Source organism: Acomys russatus, chromosome 17 (assembly GCF_903995435.1).
Source record: "Acomys russatus chromosome 17, mAcoRus1.1, whole genome shotgun sequence".
NCBI lineage: Eukaryota > Metazoa > Chordata > Mammalia > Rodentia > Muridae > Acomys > Acomys russatus.
In genome coordinates, this window is record NC_067153.1 from 56,786,180 (window position 1) to 56,800,540 (window position 14,361).

The 14,361-nt window shown below is 42.5% G+C and overlaps 1 protein-coding gene across 4 annotated transcripts in view; it reads left to right on the forward strand.

Annotated features, from left to right (window-relative positions):
- Positions 1-14,361, forward strand: part of Tmem117 (transmembrane protein 117) — a 443,332-nt gene that overhangs the window by 68,898 nt on the left and 360,073 nt on the right. For all 4 annotated transcript variants that reach the window (XM_051160255.1, XM_051160258.1, XM_051160257.1 and 1 more), the window contains exon 3: positions 9,956-10,088. In XM_051160255.1, the coding sequence (XP_051016212.1) occupies positions 9,956-10,088 (133 nt within the window). The remainder of the gene's footprint in view (positions 1-9,955; positions 10,089-14,361) is intronic.

The window sequence follows — 14,361 nt, forward strand, 5'->3', positions numbered from 1 at the left end:
ACTGGATACTTTTAATTTCACTCAAAGTGAAACCCCGCCCCCTTTTTTGTTTTGATTGCAGCATGATGCTGCATCCCAATTTTTCATTCTACTTAACCAGGGCTTAGATAATTACCCAAATCAAAGTGTCTTTACTCTTAGTTTGAAAAGCAGACAACTGATTTCTTTTAAAAGACTTTAAGCGTCCTTGATGTTGCCTTAAAATTTTTGTGTGGTCAATGTGGGAGCACACTTGCATCTCAGTTTAAATCCGTGACTCTGCAGTATTGTTGCAGGTTGCAGAACACGCAGCTATACATCACCAGCTCTATATGGTTGATACTTCTACAGTTAAATTTCCCTTACAATGTTTTTTAATGTAACTTGGTAACTCTATAAGTAGAAAGTTCAGAGAGAACAGTTAATTTGCAAATAGCAAAACATCTGCCTGAAACAGTTAGAGGACAGCTGTGAATGGAATTAGGTTCAAGATCAAAGTCAAGTCTGACAGCCCTGAGCACAGAGGCCCTGCAGCAGGAGTATTGACAGTGTGGGCAGCGTGGCAGAACTGTGGCCTCTTACTGGATTGTTCCTTCCCAGCAATTATGGTTCAGAGAGGACAGACCTCCCTTTCTTGCCATACTGTCGATGACAGGGGCCTGGTGGATGGTCAGGGTTGCTTGAAACTGTGGAAATCCTGTTGCCCACAGGTCTCGTGCACCCCAGCATAGCATTCTAGTGCAGAGTCATGGTTCACAGATTGTGCAGTTCTCAAGTGTAGACTTTGTAGAGGACAACATTGGGTTGCAGCATGAATAGACTGGCCGTTCCTGAAGCCTTCCTTCCCCGTGGTCGCAGTGGGAATAGATTGGACATGCCTGAAACCTGTCTTTTACTTGGATTGTTGTCTGATACTAAACAACAACAACAAAAAAGAAACCCTATTTTAAAAATATATCATTGATTTTCAAAATTGTTGTTAGTAAAGTGAAAGTTTAAGAATCCAACAATTTAATGGAATTAATTTTTAAGAATTGCAGCCGAAAATTTCTATTCCCATTGCCAATTTCAGCCCCTCTGAGATTTCATAAAACCTTAAAGGAAAAAAACCTGAAAGTGCTATTCCCTATGACTCTAAACAGAGCATGTGTACGAAGTAGAGACAAAACTGATTTGGTCAAGATGACAGAGCATGACATTATATGTATGAACAGTTACGTAGGAGGCTGCTGGAAAGCACTGTGGGTTTCCCACGCTTGTAAAGGATAGCTGCAGCTGCATCGCCTTTAATGAAGGAAAAGTAATACCAGCCTTTTAGCTGCATTGCTAGCGTTTGGAACAACCATTCCCCGCGGGACAGCAGTGAGCAATTTAAGTTATTTAAGCTGAATGATCAGTGCAAAAGATTAATGGAAGTTGTCAAGCTATAAAGGTAAAACGCAATATCTGGACTTTGAATAATATATAAAAGTTATTACTGTCTTTTCCTGAGAATACTTTGTGTTTATTTGGGACATTCTTACTTTGCCACACTTTTCTTTTTACATTTAGACCCAATATCAGCATTAAATATCACACCTGAGGGCACTTTCACTTTTTCTGGGTTTCTGTTTTGTGATTTTTCTTCTTCTTTTTATAATCTCACTTGATTTTACATTGTAAAAGTATCTTTGGTCTTTGTGGAATTATATTTCAATTCTCTGTGTTTGATTTTCTAGCAAATGAAGTGCATGACAGTATTTTATGAGTAAGTTCCTACTCCTAAGGAGGGGTGCTAGCCATCTTGGGTGATGTTCTTAAATTTTCTTTATGCACAGAAACATCAAGATTTGATCTGAATCCTGATGGAGTAGCACTCACTGGGAATCTTGTAACATAAAGTCATATTTGTCTAAGGAGGAAACCTTTCCCCCTATGATACTCTAATATGTTGCTAGATAATTCTCTTAGATTTTTTGGTGTTGATGGTTGAGCCAGGGTCTTGTACATAAAAAGACCCTCTCCCATTGGGCCTTCGTTCTCTTATTTTAGTTACTTTTGTTGTGTCATTTTCAATTAGTTAACTTTTAAGGAAAAATTATTTTGTTAGAAACTGTAAATTCACACAGATTTGTATTAAATATTTTATATACTCATTTTAGTGTGATTAAAAGTGGGATTCAATTAATGCTCAACTCTGATGATCCAATTTAATTCTATCTCTCATATTTCTTATCCAGTGATAAGAAATAGGCTTATATTTAGTCATGCTTTAATATTAAAATATTAAATATTAACTACATCTTTAAAGAATATCATCACTGTGTTACTTCAAGCTCATTTAATGTCTTTGAGGGGTCTGCAGTGACAGAGGAAACATGAGAAGTTATAAATCTTTAATGAGCAAGGATAATTATGTTCAAAGTACAGCAGTCTCCAAAGTTGACAGATGTTGAGGTAATCTCTCACTGATCAAACAAATCATCTGGTCTCCAAAATCAAACTAGACCCGGATCATCACGAAATCCAATTCCTTAGGGTACATCTGGCAAACAACTATTCTTTCTTGCTTGCACTGATAGGGAGTCACCATCTCTTTAGCAAGCCCAATCTAGAAATGCCTGTGGTGGATTACTACAGTGTGCAAAATACTAACCAAGGGAGATAACCCAGACAACACCACTGACCTAAGTTTAATGGCTTACAGGAAGAATAGGAGTTGGTGACCCACAGAAAAGGAAAACTACCCAGGTATAATGTCCAACATAAACACACACACACACACACACACACACACACACACAACAACAACAACAACAACAACAACACCAAACCAAGACCTACTTGTTGCAAGGGTAAGCAGAGTTGGAGGTAGGGAGTGGTGACCAAGAAGCTTGCTGTTCGACCAAGGCATGCCTTGTAGACAAAGAGGAAGAGCTTAGTTAGACTTTCACACTGCAGGGCAAGAAATGATCCCCGAAAGATGTTAAATGAAGGGCAATGTGGCTACATTTGTATTTCAGCTAGGTCTACTGCTATGTGGAAGGTGTATTTGAGATAGGAAAGGCTGAAATAAGAAAGGCCAGCTGGAGTCTCACAGCTAAACTCTGGACAGAGCACAGCGAGTGAGTCCTATGGATGAGTGAGGGGGATAGAAGGACCAAGAGGGGACAGGAGCTCCACAAGAAGACAAACCGAGCCAACAAATCTGGGCCCAGGGGGGCCAGTGGAGGAGGCTGATGCACCAAACAAGGAACGTGCATGGAGAGTGCCTAGGCTTCCCACTCAGATGTAGCTAATAGGCAGCTCAGTCTCCATATGGATCCTCTAGTAAGGAGAGGGAGCAGGCGCTATCCCTGTTATAGACTCTGTTGCCTGCACTTTGATTACTTCCTCCTAGTGGGGTGCCTTACTGTGCCACAGAGGAAGAAGATGCAGGCAGTCCTGATGAGACTTGATAGGCTGGGGTTGGTTTGTAGGGCAAAAGGGCTCCCCCACTTGGAGGACTAGGGGAGAGGAATTGGGGGAAGGAGGGAAGGAGAGTGGGACCGGAAGGAAACAAGGGAAGGGGGGCTACAATTGGGATGTAAAGCGAATAAAAAAAAAAAAAAAACAAATAAAAGCATAAAATGTAATCAATTGAAACAGAAAAAGAAAAGGGAAAGAAAGGCCAGCTAGAAGGTTATTGGAATAGTTTCATCAAGAACCAGTGAGAAACTAAATGCGGAGAAGAACAAAATAATTGTATTGTTGAGCCAGGCAAAGGATGAATTCTTCTGGGTATTAATTTGAAAATGATTAAAGAGTCAAGTCAGAAGTGGATTGATTTAAGGATGACAAGAGCCAGGCTGGAGATTCGGACGGCTTGTTGGTTGGAACAAGGACTGTGGTCTGGAGTTTGTTCTCATGTGGTGAGATTGATTTTCCAGTGGTTCATCCAGGAGGAATATAGGCAGAAGTTGTGGTGGAAAGGTCTCTGCTGGGACACGGTTGTTGGACTCAAGACACTGGGTAGGATCTTGGACTGTCCTGAAGACAAGCCTGATGACTGACTATATAAACACACCATCATTTATTGGACACATAGAAGAAGGATTCCTAAATAAAATAGTCACCGAAATAGTCACAAACATAGGAAAAGGACAAAATGTGCTTTCTGTTATGGAAGCCAAGAAAGTGCAACATCAAAAAGGACATTGCTATATGCAGCCAAGATGTGTAGTAAATTAAAGTACAGGGCTTTTTTTTTTTTTTTTTTTTTTTTTTTTTTTTTTTTCTGGAGTTGGCAGTGGTAGGTGTTGTGAGCATTTGCCAGAACAATTTCAGTATTGTGTTTGCATGGCAGCTTAGATCGCAGGGATTGGGTGTGGTGGCATTTCTTTTTTTATCCCCTATGAAATCTGGATAAAAAGACAAGAAGAATGAGTCTAGTTTAAAGGCATGAAGACAAGCAAGCATTGTTTTTAGTGTTAAAGAGATTTTTGAGGCAGAGGAAGAAACATGAGGAAAATGGGAGAGATTGAGTGTACAGAGAGAAAAGATAGCTGTGGCAAGTTCCTAAGAGATGAACTTTTAAAAATGCATCAGGTGGGGTCCTTGCTGAGAATAGTTTTGCATCCTTTGAGAAACAAGAAAAGGAAAAACGAGTGCCTTGAAAGTAGAGTGGATGAGAATGAGTGGGCATTGTGTTGAGAGCAAACTTATTGAGTTTGGGATAAAGATCATATCCTGAGAGTGCAGAGGCTTCCTAAGAGCTTCGGGGTATCCACTGAAATAGGTGTTGACGTTGATAGTAGGAAGGGTTGTCAAGGGCAAGGCAACTGTTACTATATGGCTGTGCCAGGCTGTGGCAGCTGGAATCGGAGATCATCGCTGAGGCCATGACTGGTTGCCAACCGAGCCATTAACCTCCCCACAGCACTTTAACAAAAGCAGTGAGAGTAGACTATAGCTCTGAACTACAGTTGGGGTTTTACAGAGAAAACATAAATCACATATAGGGTGCACAGGCAATAAGGGTGTTGGGGAAATTGGAAGTTCAAGTTAAGTAGGAATCAACAGATCTGGGCAAGTAGCTGGTAGATGAGAAGATCTGAGCTGAGGGAGGTGAGAACAGCTGAAGCTCCTCAAGGCTCAGGGGAGCAGTGCAGGAGGAGGCAGAGCTACAAATACAGAGTCCCGCGCAGGAAAGTACCATCTGTGTTCTGCCTCCTCTCAGCTAGGCCAGCATCTATCTATTCAAGAGATAGTATGTGCTGGGCACTGTGGTGTCTTAGTGCATTTTCTGTTGCTGTTAAAAGGGTAAGAATAGAGATCGTTTTGCTTTGTGACTCTAGAAGCTTTGAGGAGCGCATCCTACTTTGAAATGCCAAGAGCAATCGGACATGCACGGACCAGACCAACCATGCAGCGTCTTCGTCTTCACTGCCTTACACCCTGTCTCATGGTTACTACTCCGGTCTTGAGAGAGTTGACAGGGCCTCCAGGTATTAATCTCCCTTCACAACTTAATCATCTCCTAAAGGCAACAGCACCTCTCAGAAGCATGAAAGTGGGAATAAGATTTCAATATGGCTTTTCTGGAGTATCGAATCATGGCACCACGCCCGAGATGGCGAAGGACACACAGAGCAGGCAATGGATCTTGTAAGGGTTGGGTCTTAGGTCTCCTGTAGTTGTGCAGTGCAATGAAAACAGTGTAGGTTGTAATTTTTCATCTGTAATTTGCCGTACAATATTCTACTCAGCAGGAATATTTTGCTGTGTATTTTTTCAAGTGAATATAAAGAAACAAGGTGAAAGAAACAAAAGATTTCATTTGGGCTACTTAAGCGTCATTTCAGCTGCCGTCTAGCTGGTCAGATGACACTAGCATGGTAACAGTATCCTCTGAAATGTGTATGACTACAGGGAAGTTAGTTTCTCACTCACTGGAAGCCTCACATGGCAAGGAATTCTGTTCAAAGCACTGACTCAAGAACTTACGGGGATATTGATACAACATTGGTCATTTCCAGATTGTTTTTTCTGTTGCTCAACTTTGTAGAACGCCCCTTGACTAACTCCTTCCATTTGTTTTTGCCGTTCTACCACTACCAGCCAGGCTGCCTGGGCAGCGATGTCTCTGAGGTTCTGGATTTGATTATGCTGTATGGAAAAGTCATTTGTGGAACTGGTCAGTTGACCTCAGCCCTCGCATACACACAAGTTCCTGGCATTTGGTGGTTGCTGACTGAGTTAACCTTAAAGGTGCTTCAGGAAAGTTCTATGTGACTTGACTCCACAGTTGAGCCCAGTGAGTTCTAACCCTGCCATCTCACTCTGATGAGTTGAATGCTTGGAATTACTACTGAACAGTGAGCTTGACGTTGACAGTATAATGTGTCCTCCAGCTTTCCTTTCCTTTTTTTTTTTACTCATTTTGTAGTATTTCAGGCAGCACATGGCTAATTCATCATGTTTTAAATGCAGAGAGCCCTTCTAAATCACCAGTGTTATTGTTTGATCCTTAAAGTCAGTCTAGTGAATTTTTAAAAACATAAATAGACACTGAAAAATAAATTCACATTTAAAGTCTTAACTGAGTCCTTCTAGTCCCAAGTCCTAAGGGTTCATTATCAATGACTTAATTTGCACCTGAAAAGACACACTTCACCAGGAACCATCAGAGACAGTCCATGAATACAACACAGGCAGGTCTTCACGGAAGTCCCGCTGCTGTTTGACCCTCAGCATTTGCTTGTTTACTTATGGCTGCATCTCTGACAACTAGGACCTTGTCTGGCCTATACAAAGGAATGTATTAGATATATTTCTTTAATAAATAACATTTTTTTATCCTTTGCTTTAAGATTTTTATGTGTATTTTTAGCCTCAAACACTTTCTACTTAATATCTGTTTACTGTAATGTTCCTGTCAGCGTCTCATAGAGAGGTTTCAATGTTCCTGACTTTCCATAATTAGTTTGGTCAGTTGATCTTCAAGGTCTGAAATCTTGTCAGTGGTGGTGATAGTAATATTTATTTTTCTAGAGCTTTGTACAGCATTTTATTAGCTATCCAGTTACGTTTTCCTTTTGAAAACTCTCTCTCTCTCTCTCTCTCTCTCTCTCTCTCTCTCTCTCTCTCTCTCTCTCTCTCTCTGTGTGTGTGTGTGTGTGTGTTTCTGTGTGCAAGTGGAGGCCAAAGTCTGGCCTCCTGGAGGTGCATAGTCTATGGGCCACATCTGGTGACATCAAATGCCACTTTGCTTGAGACAGGCTTTCACTGGGACCCAGGCCTTGCTGACTAGCAGAGGCTGGCTGGCCAGGGAGCTGCAAGGCTTTGCCCATCTCCATACCCAGCACGCAACACCATACCCAGCTTTTTAGAATGTGGATCTTTAGATGGAGCTCAAGTCCTGCATTTGCAATCAAGGCCTTTACCCGCTGAGCTTTAGCTCTCTCCTGGCCTTCATGTTTGCCCTCTGCTTCTCCTCTATAAGCCAAGAAGGCTGGTGGTATAACCCAATCTGCCTTTCCCCGTCTTCAGCTAAAGTTTGGGGTAGGATAACATTTCTTAGTTTCCAAGTGACATCTAGTATGCTATTTTAACTGAAGTAAGTGCAAAGGGAAAGTTTATAGTTAAATCTTGACATCTAAAATTTTCTTTTTCTTTATCCATATATGTATGTAGGTACCTGTCCCTGGTCTTTGCTTCTTTATGGGCTCTTCTCTCCTCCTTCCTTCTCCACACTGTTTCTTCCACCCATTCAACCCCTTAAGACTAAACAAGAGAGAAAAAGCAAGAGAGAGGAAAGGGAAGAGATCCCTGAATAAAGTCAGGGATTGGAAGATGGGCGATGATACTGTGAGACCACTTCCTGCTGATTAGAGGCATCAAGTCCCTTGGGGCGAGTTTGATCTTTGCTGTTAGGATATCTAATTTCTTGTTGTTTCTTCTTTGCACATGACGGCTTAACAAACCTCAACACCAACAACCATCACCAATGACCAACAACCAAACAATCCCACCCTTCAGGGCTCTAGCATTTATCTACCCCATGAAAAGTTCCCAGAATTCCAAACATCACACAGTCGAGGAAACTATCTGCAGTTGTTGGTAAAACCACTCCTCTGCTAGAGCACGGGGCAAACCATAGTCAGCTGCCGTGAAGCAGCCCCATGCCTGGGATTAAAATAAAAACACATCCTTATAATATTGCATTTGTAAAGAAACCAAAATTCCAAAATTGTCACTAAAGGTACCCATGGAAGCCCCCTGCCCCCCCCCAAAAAAAAAGAAAAAAAAAAGGTACATGGAGTTGGTGGTTGTGAATCACCTGATAATCAGTGCTGGAAACTCAACTTGGGTTCTCTGGGAGAGCAGAAAGGGCTCTGAAAAGCTGAGCTGTCTCTCTAGCCTAAAGTAGGTCTTAACAGGCCTTTTTCTCTATATGAGCTGTTTGTTTGTCCCCTCTAAGATTATTTCAGGTGGAAACATTTATTTTATAACTTTCATGTAGTGAAAAAGGGCAACTCTTTGGTTGAGACATTTTATTGTAAAATCTCAGGTTTACTTAATTTAAATATATTTTAAATTTTGTTTTAACCATGTACATGTACATGCATGAGTGTGTGTGTGTGTGTGTGTGTGTGTGTGTGTGTGTGTGTGCACATGAGCACAGGGGATCACAGAGGCCAGAAAAAGGTATTAAATTCCCTGGAGCTGGAGTTACAGGTGGTTCTGAGGAGCCTGGTGAGAGTGCATTGACTGTGCTAGGGTCGGCCATAAGAGCGTGCGTGATCCTCTGAGCTTTCTCCAGCCTCTTTACTCTATTGCTGTGGCTCTTCTGTCTGTAACATGTCCCCGCTTGCCGGATACATATGCTTCCTGAAGAATGGAAACACCTACACAAGAGAACATCTATCTTCAGAGAGGTCTCGGTGACCTAGTGTCACTGTTTTCTTAATTTTTAATTTTTAACTTGTTCACTTTACATACCAATGGAAATCCCCTCCTGATCCCACCCTCCCTCCCTCTTACCCTCACCCTCCCTCCCCTAGTCCTCAGAAAGGGGAGCCCTCCTCCCCTGACATCTGACCTCAGCCTATCAAGTCTCATCTGGACTGCCTGTATCCTCTTCCTCTGTGGCCTGGCAAGGCCACCCTGCCAGGGAGAAGTGATCAATGTCTGGGCACCAGAAGTAGTAGTAGAATTAGTGCCTACTCCCCATATTGTGGGACCCACAGAGACTGTTCTGCCTATCTGCTACACCATGCATGGTCCTTGGTTGGTGCATCCATCTCTGCAGCACGCCCCCTTCTCTGCCCAGATTTTTTCTCTCCACTGGTCTCCTTGTGTCACTATTTTATTACTCTTGCCTTTTATTTATAGGAAAAAACTTACTCCTCTCTCAGAATACTTGTATCCACAAATTTAAACAGTATGTGAGCCACTTCTGATATTAATAATTTTTACCTCAGTGTTTATCCTAATATATATCCCTTTTCTTAAAATTTTGAAACATTAACCGTGTTTCTCTTTATGTCATCTGTATTGGCAAACTGAATTCTGAGGATCAGAATGGAAATCATATTTTCCCACAAGACACAGAGCACTCTGGCAGTATCTTTGTTTTTTCTTATTATGTCCCTTAAAAAATTGTATTGTCCTATGGAGCTGGCCGTGGTATGAAGAGTGGGTGCCTGGAAGCAATAAGGAAGCCACGGAGAGTTCACTCAGCGTCTTTTTACCATCAGCCTTAAGCAGTTTCACTGTGAACCGAAGCACGTTTATAAAATAAAACACAACAAGGGTAGAGTTCCAGGTCATCCCAATGCCAGGGTAGTAGATGATCCCTGGGTAATAGTTGTCACATCAATACCACTTTGTAGAAAAAAAAAAGCAAATGCATTATATACTGGCTTATTCCAGTGGTATTCCTGTGGTTAAACTGAAGCAAAGATGCATGGCTTTCAGTGCCAGTGTACACTGACTTATAACATTCATATTTCAGGTCAACTGCTCCGGTTAAAAATGTTCCGTGAAGACCATGGGTCGTGGATGACAATGTTCTTCAGCACAATTCTCTTCCTCTTCATCTTCTCTCACATCTACAACACGGTTCTCCTGATGGACGGGAACATGGGGTGAGTTATTGCCTGCCCCTCTGGTTCTGTGCCGAGGGGTGGATGTGAAATCCTTGGAAGAATTCGCCCTGTGCTTTTAGTTGTTATAAACTTGTTACTCAGCAGATACTGCGTCCTAAGTAGGGATGACTTGTTTGTCTTACTTAAGATAGTTAGGACATTTCTTCTTTTTAAGGTAGAACAAGGCATTTTATAACACCTAGGTTTGATCCTTACTTTTTAAAGCCTTGTTTTTGTTTTTTTGTTTGTTTTGTTTTTTTGTTTTTGGTGTAGTTTGAAGGCACATACCAATTTTATTGTAGTGAGAGAGTTCAGTGCTTCACAATGCCTGGCTTCTCCCCCTCCCCCGCCAACCCCCGAGACATGGTCTAGATGTGTAGTCCAGGCTGGTTTTGAACTCATAATCTATGGCTGGTGTGGTCTCATAAGACAAACAAACAAGACATTTTGATGGTTTTGACAGAAAAGACCCTGGGTCCTCCTAAACCAGACTTAGCACAGCACAACAGCAGGGAGATTTGCTGATAACCGCACCACAGATTTTCTTTCAGGTTTGCTTACTTCTGCACAGCAAAGCAGAGAGGTCAGTCTTTCAGCACCATGTCCTCTGGCTTCGCTTTCAGTTGAGTTTTAGAGGAAGAACACCAGAGACTGGTTTAACCGGCTTGCTTTCGGTTAAGTTTTAAAGGCCGTACATAGGAGACTTGTTTGGCTTATAATCCTAAGAAGCTGACTAACAATATTGCTAGGGAAGGCGTTCCTCTACTGTTCTCACCGGATCACAGCCGCTCCCTCCGAGTTACAGCTTAGCTGGGATTCCCACCCACGTTCACAGTGACAGGTGGTTTGGCTCTGTACAGACTTCGGCCACCTCTGTTGAGTGCTGAGAGCGAAGCCCACTTAACATCTTACTTTCTCTCATTTTACTGTAAAGGGGCTGACTAGTAACGGGAAAGCACATGTTTCATACGGTTCTTAATTTATAGTAGCAAAATCCATGAATGGTTTTAGATCAAACGTTCAGGCCCTGGGACACTATTAGAAACATATTGTCATGATTCTTTCTGGTACCCAAACTATGCCACTAACGGTAGGTTTATTTTTGATGGTGGAGTTACAGGAACCACTTGGGTTCTTCAGAATATTCCTCAGCTTTGGGTCCTGTGGTAACAGTGGGTAGTGACAGCTTGGAGTTACCCAAGGCAGCCAGAGGCCTCTGGGCAAGACATGGTACTTTCAAAGCAGGGGGAGGAGGAGACCAATGTGCTAAACACAAGCCTGTGATTCCAAGCACCAGGGAGTCTGACACTGGAGGGATGTTTGTAATTTTATATGGTACTGTTAAGATCTGTGTTACAGATATAAGTGAAGATGGAGAGGCAGATTTAAAAATAGTAAATTTCAGGCAGTTAACTTGTAATCCTGTGTGCAGAGTAAAACACTCAGCAGCTAAATCAAAACAGTCCTAATGAGAGCTCACAGCTGCTGAGACTGTGATCAGAGCTGTGTTGTCTCAATTCACCTCACACTGAGGCTGTGCGACAGGGACAGCTATTGTCTCTATTTTAGGGGCAGAGACACTGAGGATTGCCCAAAGTTGCAATTTAATTAACTCCCCATTCAAAATAACAGCAGAGGGGCTGACCTGTGAAGTAGTGACCGCCAAGGACTCATGTGCCAAGGCTAGCCTGGATCCCTGGTAGCCTTCTCCATACCTTAATCTTTTAAGCTGACTTTGATAATGGAAGGAAATAGGAGGCACCTGTAGTAGCGAAGTGAATGGTTTACAATTTATGTGTAGTGTCTTATCTAAAATCGTGGTTCCCTTTTGTTTTCAGATTAAATGCACTATTAGAGATTGCAGAATATTTGAACTCTTATGTAATCCTTGAACTCTTCCGTGATCTGTCTCACATTTGCAGGAAAAGAACCTTCTACAGAAAGGATGTCCTTAAAAGTGTCATTTGAAAAAAAAAAAAAAAAAAAAAAAAAAAAGCACAGCAAGGGACAAATTGTTTAGAGGTACTGCCTAAAAACATCAAATGGCTGTTCCTGAAAGAGGCACTGCTAGCTTTTAGCATGTGACCCAGCTAGTGCTCCAAAACCAGTTGTAAATCTGATAGACAAGTCAGTTCCCAGAGAAAAGGACATTGCTGTACTGCTGGGTTCTCCCGGAGGCATGAGTATCTGGGGCATTGCTTCATCCTGTGTAGGGCAGGAAATGGTGGCACCAGGATGCTGGAAGGACCGGGGGTGTTGTGGATGTCACAGATGACTGGCTTATACCAGAGGGTTGTTGCTGATTGAGAATTCAGCCTTTTTCAGACTCACTCAGGTTTGCATGGAGGATTCTAACCTGCCCTGGCTTAGCGATGCATCTGGTAGTGTGGGCCTAGACCAGTGGATCTCAACCTGTGGGTCATGACTCATTTGAGGGGAGGGGGGTCACCACAACACGAGGAACTGTGTTAAAGGGCTGCAGCCATTAGGGAGTTTAAGAACCATTGACCTACAGCCGATCCCAAAGTGTTTCTTGAATCCAGGAAACGTAATGGCCACTAGACCTGTGTTCATATGTTTTGGGACTTTTTCCCCCCAGAATGGATACTTTTCACAGAACATCTGTGTGGTTTCAGAGATTAAAAAGTAACAAAACAAAACAACCCCCCCAAACCAAACCAATCAACCAACCAACCAACCAACAACAACCCACGAAACCCCCCCAAAAAACAAAACCCAAAAAAGCCAAACCAAAAAGAAAACAAAAAACAAAAACAAAAAAGGTGGGGCAGACTATTTTTAGCCTCGTCTACTTTTTTAAAAAGTTCCAATTCAGAATTGACTATAAGCTGAGGCCCATAATCCCTGGGCACCAAGAACTAGTCCAGGCCAGAGCTGACTTAGTAAGAGGTGAATGGCCTGGCTCCTGTTTTCACCCAGTTGAGTTCCTGAAGCAGACACCAGCTTCCAAGTTCTTAGGCATCTCTGGTATGAACTGAGATGAGGGCAAAATGCAAACGAGCTTCATGGACTGAAAGGGTGGAGATTCAGACTAACAAGTTTCCTAGTACCATGAAGAAACAACTTCGTGCATTTTATTCTCTTTTTACTCTCTACACCTCAGTGGCCTCTTTTCTTCTCTGGCCTCTTTTTTTTTCTCTGCGTCTGTTTTTTGTTTTTTGGTGTTTTCGGTTTTTTTGTACCAAGATGACTTAAAGATAAGCTGAGTCCCCTTTACATGGATGCTGGAGGCTGTAGGTGAGGTTCCTAGGTTTTGCTTTTAGCATTTTATAAGCAGTTTCTTTGCCCAGTAACTGTACCCAGTAACTTCTCCTGCTGTAACAAACCACAGACCAGTTAGAAACTGTAATGCAGCTGGATGGCTTTTAAGAGTTGGGGGGGTGGGGAGGAGGTCCCCCTCAGTGACAGTCATAGGGGAGGGGAGTAAGGAGAAAATGAGAGGGAGGGAGGAATGGGAGGCTACAAGGGATGGGATAACAATTGAGATGTAATGTGAATAAATTAATAAAATATATTTAAAAAAAAAACCATTAAAAAAATTCATAGTCAGGCTTGAGAGAGGCCAGAGCCAGAGGGGAAAATGCAGAAGGACCCTAACTGCAGGGCAGGAGGCCTGTGGACCGGGCCCCAGGCAGTGACTTAGGGACTTGCGTTTTCTGCCTTTGGCACAGACAGAGTAGAGGACTTGGGCTGTGTGCTGGCTACTTTTATATCAAATTGACACAAGTTAAAGTCATCTGAAAAGAAGGATCCCCAGCTGAGAAAATGCCTCCATAAACTCAAGCTGTAGGCAAGGCTGTAGGGCATTTTCCTAATTATGGATTGATGGGGGCGGGCCTGGCCTATTAAGGGTAGGGACATCTCTGGGCTGGTGGGCCTGTGTTCTATATGTAAAGCAGGCTGAGCAAGCCAGCTTGAAAAAGCCACTAAGCATCACTCCTTGTGGCCTCTGTTAGTTCCTGCCTCCAGGTTCTTGCCTTGTTTGAGTTTCTGCCTTGACCACCTGTGCATATGGTCCAATAAATGAAACAAATGCTTCCTTTCTTAAATTGCTTTTGGTCATGATGTTTCATCGCAGCAGTAGAAACCCTGACTAAGACAGGTAGGGAATAAGAGATTAGAAGTTCTGTTGAGAGAAGATTCTGCACTGGGCAGCAGAGAAAGAGTGAAATGCCACGAGTGCAGGTTCAACCTGGCAGCCATATGTATATCCAACAAAAACTGTGCTTTTTGGGACAAAGTTTGGGACAGA